Source organism: Podarcis bocagei (genome assembly GCF_964188305.1).
Source record: "Podarcis bocagei genome assembly, chromosome: Z".
NCBI classification, from domain to species: Eukaryota; Metazoa; Chordata; class Lepidosauria; order Squamata; family Lacertidae; genus Podarcis; species Podarcis bocagei.
Genome location: NC_138140.1, coordinates 157,705 through 162,500, shown reverse-complemented (window position 1 = coordinate 162,500; position 4,796 = coordinate 157,705). Strand labels below are relative to the sequence as shown.

Sequence of the window (4,796 nt, the reverse complement as noted above, 5' to 3'; positions counted from 1 at the left end):
TATTAATAATTATTATTAATTATTATTATCACCCTCTCCACTTCCACGGCTTCCTGTCCTTCTATTCGCCCGAGACTCGAACCCAGAACCAGCGCGGAAAAGGCGAAAATAACAAATTTATCCATTTTCCCCCAGAAAGAGAGAAAAAGAGACGTCCGATTTGGGTGGAAAAATGCGGATTTTGGAGTCCGAAGTGAAAGGACTTTGGCCCCTGGCTGGGTCCTCGGTTAATGAGCAACCTTCGTTATCGGCCGGGGTCATTAATTAACTGATAATCGATAGCAGGGGGAATTAAGGAAAGGAAAAAGATGTGAGTTTCTGGCTGGTTTGGGGGACTAGAATTCCCATTATTATTATTAATCATTATTATTAATAATGATTATTATTATCATTTGTCATAAGCCGTTATTATTATTATTATTATTATTATTATTATTATTGTATTATTAGTGTTGTTATTGTTATTATTATTATTATTATTATTATTATTATTATTATTATTATTATTATTTTAGTATTATTAGTGTTATTATTATTATTATTATTATTATTATTATTATTGATGGGAGTGCTTTTTCATGATAAATATTATTATTATTTCCCATAACCCATTAGTATTGTTCGTATTATTAGTATTTCCCATAACCCATTATTATTAGTAGTAGTATTAGTAGTATTATTAGTACTATTAATATCAGTATTATCTCCCATAACCTATTATTATTATTATTATTATTATTATTATTATTATTATTATTAGTAGTAGTAGTAGTAGTAGTAGTAGTAGTAGTAGTAGTAGTAGTAATATTATTGATGGGAGTTTCTAATATTAATATTATTAGTATTTCCCATAACCCATTATTATTATTATTATTATTATTATTATTATTATTATTATTATTATTAGTATTAGTAGTAGTAGTATTAGTAGTACTATTAATATCAGTATTATCTCCCATAACCCATTATTATTATTATTATTATTATTATTATTATTATTATTATTATTATTAGTATTAGTATTAGTATTAGTATTATTATTAATATTATTGATGGGAGTTTGGATGGGGTGGAAGGGTGCGGCGATCAAAAGAGTTATTATTATTATTATTATTATTATTATTATTATTATTATTGATGGGAGTTTTGTTTGGGACTACAATTCCCATCTCATTAATAGTTCGTTTCTTTTTATTCATTTTAATTATTCATTTTAATTATCCTGTAATTCTTCGATTCTTTTCTTCTTTAATTATTAATTATTTTATTGTTTGGTAGTTTTATTATTATTTGATTAGCGGCTAATAAGGATTAATGAGTGTTGAATGATTTGATTGTTTGACTACAATTCCCATCATCCCTGACCACTGGGCCTGCTAGCTAAGCATGATGGGAGTTTGGGGACTACAATTCCCATCATCACTGGGACTACAATTCCCATCATCACTGGGACTACAATTCCCATCATCCCTGGGCCTGCTAGCAAGGCATGATGGGAGTTTGGGGACTACAATTCCCATCATCACTGGGACTACAATTCCCATCATCCCTGACCACTGGGCCTGCTAGCAGGGCATGATGGGAGTTTGGGGACTACAATTCCCATCATCACTGGGACTACAATTCCCATCATCCCTGACCTCTGGGCCTGCTAGCAAGGCATGATGGGAGTTTGGGGACTACAATTCCCATCATCCCTGACCACTGGGCCTGCTAGCAAGGCATGATGGGAGTTTGGGGACTACAATTCCCATCATCACTGGGACTACGATTCCCATCATCCCTGACCTCTGGGCCTGCTAGCAAGGCATGATGGGAGTTTTGGGACTACAATTCCCATCATCACTGGGACTACAATTCCCATCATCACTGGGACTACAATTCCCATCATCACTGGGACTACAATTCCCATCATCACTGGGACTACAATTCCCATCATCCATGGGACTACAATTCCCATCATCCCTGGGCCTGCTAGCAAGGCATGATGGGAGTTTGGGGACTACAATTCCCATCATCACTGGGACTACAATTCCCATCATCCCTGACGACTGGGCCTGCTAGCAAGGCATGATGGGATTTGTAGTCCCCAAACAGCTGGATGGCCCAGTGATGATGGGAATTGTAGTCCCAGTGATGATGGGAATTGTAGTCCCCAAACTCCCATCATGCCCTGCTAGCAGGCCCAGTGATGATGGGAATTGTAGTCCCAGTGATGATGGGAATTGTAGTCCCAGTGATGATGGGAATTGTAGTCCCAGTGATGATGGGAACTGTAGTCCCCAAACTCCCATCATGCCTTGCTAGCAGGCCCAGAGGTCAGGGATGATGGGAACTGTAGTCCCCAAACAGCTAGAAGACCCAGTTTGGGGACTACAATTCCCATCATCACTGGGCCTGCTAGCTAGGCATGATGGGAGTTGTAGTCCTTTAGCTAGGCCTCGTTTTCCTCTTCCTTCATTTTTCTACTGGGAAAAGCCAGTCATTTTCCTATTAAATTCGGATTAAATTCAATTTATTTCCCACTTTTTATAGGGAAAGCCGGTCCGTTTTTAAGGCTCCATTTGGTATGAAATGCCCTTTAAATTCCTATTATTTCCAACGCCGCTGCTTCTGTTTGCCGACTGTCAATCATTGGCCGGCGGCTGTCAATCATTGATGGAAATAAACAGAGAATCGGGGAAAATACACAGAAACCGGAGCAAAGTTTGCAAAATGGCCCAAAGTCACCCCAAGCTTGCGAAATAAAATAAAATAAAGTTTTGGGAAGGCTTTGAGATCCCCAGCTTAGAGATCCTCCATTATTATTAATATTACTAATATTATTAGTTGACACGAGTCATTTTAAAAAAGACTGCCTGGGATTTTAATAGATATTATTATTATTATTATTATTATTATTATTATTATTATTATTATTATTAGCTGCCAGAGAGCCACGATTTAGTCATTTTAAAAAAGATTTTAATAGATATTATTATTATTATTATTATTATTATTATTATTATTATTATTAGCTGCCATGGGGTGGGACTACATGACCCTGGCCCCGCCTCCCCTGTCAATCATTCAGGGGTGGGACTAGAGGACCCTGGCTCCGCCTTCCCTGTCAATCATTCAGTGGGTGGGACTAGAGGACCCAGGCCCCGCCTTCCCTGTCAATCATTCAGGGGGTGGGACTAGAGGACCCTGGCTCCGCCTTCCCTGTCAATCATTCAGGGGGTGGGACTAGAGGACCCTGGCCCCGCCTTCCCTGTCAATCATTCAGTGGGTGGGACTATCACCCTGGCCCCGCCTTCCCTGTCAATCATTCAAGGGGTGGGACTAGATGACCCTGGCCCCGCCTTCCCTGTCAATCATTCAGTGGACCCTGGTCCCACCTTCCCTGTCAATCATTCTGTGATTCAGTGGGTGGGACTAGCTGACCCTGGCCCCGCCTTCCCTGTCAATGATTCAGTGGGCGGGACTAGCTGACCCTGGCCCCGCCTCCCCTGTCAATCATTCTGTGATTCAGTGGGTGGGACTAGAGGACCCTGGTCCCGCCTTCCCTGTCAATCATTCTGGGATTCAGTGGGTGGGACTAGAGGACACCGGCCCCGCCTTCCCTGTCAATCATTCATTGGACCCGCCTTCCCTGTCAATCATTCACCGGACCCTGGCTCCTCCTCCCCTGTCAATCATTCAGTGGGTGGGACTACACATCCCTGGCTCCGCCTTCCCTGTCAATCATTCTGGGATTCAGCTAGACCCGCCTTCCCTGTCAATCATTCAGTGGGTGGGACTAGCTGACCCTAGCTCCGCCTTCCCTGTCAATCATTCAGGGGGTGGGACTAGATGACCCTGGCTCCGCCTCCCCTGTCAATCATTCAGTGGGTGGGACTAGATGACCCTGGCTCCGCCTTCCCTGTCAATCATTCAGTGGGTGGGACTAGAGGACACGCCCCGCCTTCCCTGTCAATCATTCACCAGACCCTGGCCCCTCCACCTGTCAATCATTCAGTGGGTGGGACTACACATCCCTGGCCCCGCCTTCCCTGTCAATCATTCAGTGGGTGGGACTAGAGGACCCTGGCCCCGCCTTCCCTGTCAATCATTCAGTGGGTGGGACTAGAGGACCCTGGCCCCGCCTTCCCTGTCAATCATTCAGAGGACCCTGGCTCCGCCTTCCCTGTCAATCATTCAGGGGGTGGGACTAGCTCACCCTGGCCCCGCCTTCCCTGTCAATCATTCTTGGATTCAGCTAGAACCAATTTCCCTGTCAATCATTCAGTGGGTGGGACTAGAGGACACTGGCCCCGCCTTCCCTGTCAATCATTCATTGGACCCGCCTTTCCTGTAAATCATTCAGTGGGTGGGAGTAGCTGACCCTGGCCCCGCCTTCCCTGTCAATCATTCAGGGGGTGGGACTAGAGGACCCTGGCCCCGCCTTCCCTGTCAATCATTCAGGGGGTGGGACTAGCTGACCCTGGCCCCGCCTTCCCTGTCAATCATTCAGGGGGAGGGACTAGAGGACCCTAGCTCCGCCTTCCCTGTCAATCATTCAGCGGACCCTGGTCCCACCTTCCCTGTCAATCATTCTGTGATTCTGTGGGTGGGACTAGCTGACCCTGGCCCCGCCTTCCCTGTCAATCATTCAGTGGGTGGGACTAGAGGACCCTGGCCCCGCCTTCCCTGTCAATCATTCTGCGATTCAGTGGGCGGGACTAGCTGACGCCTCCCCTGCCAATCATTCCGGCATTCCCCAGCCTAGAACTCCCAGAGGGAAGCCTGTGATGTCACAAGCCCCTCTGTGACCT

The 4,796-nt window shown here is 44.5% G+C and overlaps 1 protein-coding gene and 1 long non-coding RNA gene across 2 annotated transcripts in view; both read right to left on the bottom strand.

Annotated features, from left to right (window-relative positions):
• Window positions 1-184, bottom strand: part of AMBP (alpha-1-microglobulin/bikunin precursor) — a gene marked incomplete at its 3' end in the record, with an annotated part of 14,503 nt that extends 14,319 nt beyond the window's left edge. Inside the window, exon 1 of the mRNA XM_081179150.1 lies at window positions 33-184. Within this exon, the coding sequence (XP_081035276.1) occupies window positions 33-125 (93 nt within the window). The 5' untranslated portion in view covers window positions 126-184. The remainder of the gene's footprint in view (window positions 1-32) is intronic.
• A 3,106-nt stretch (window positions 185-3,290) lies between these two features.
• LOC308578915 lies at window positions 3,291-4,706 on the bottom strand. Its single transcript, XR_014004212.1, has 3 exons — window positions 4,525-4,706; window positions 4,060-4,163; window positions 3,291-3,560 (listed from the first exon to the last, which is right to left on the bottom strand). It is a non-coding gene; the product is annotated as an uncharacterized lncRNA (long non-coding RNA).
• Window positions 4,707-4,796: the final 90 nt, after the last annotated feature.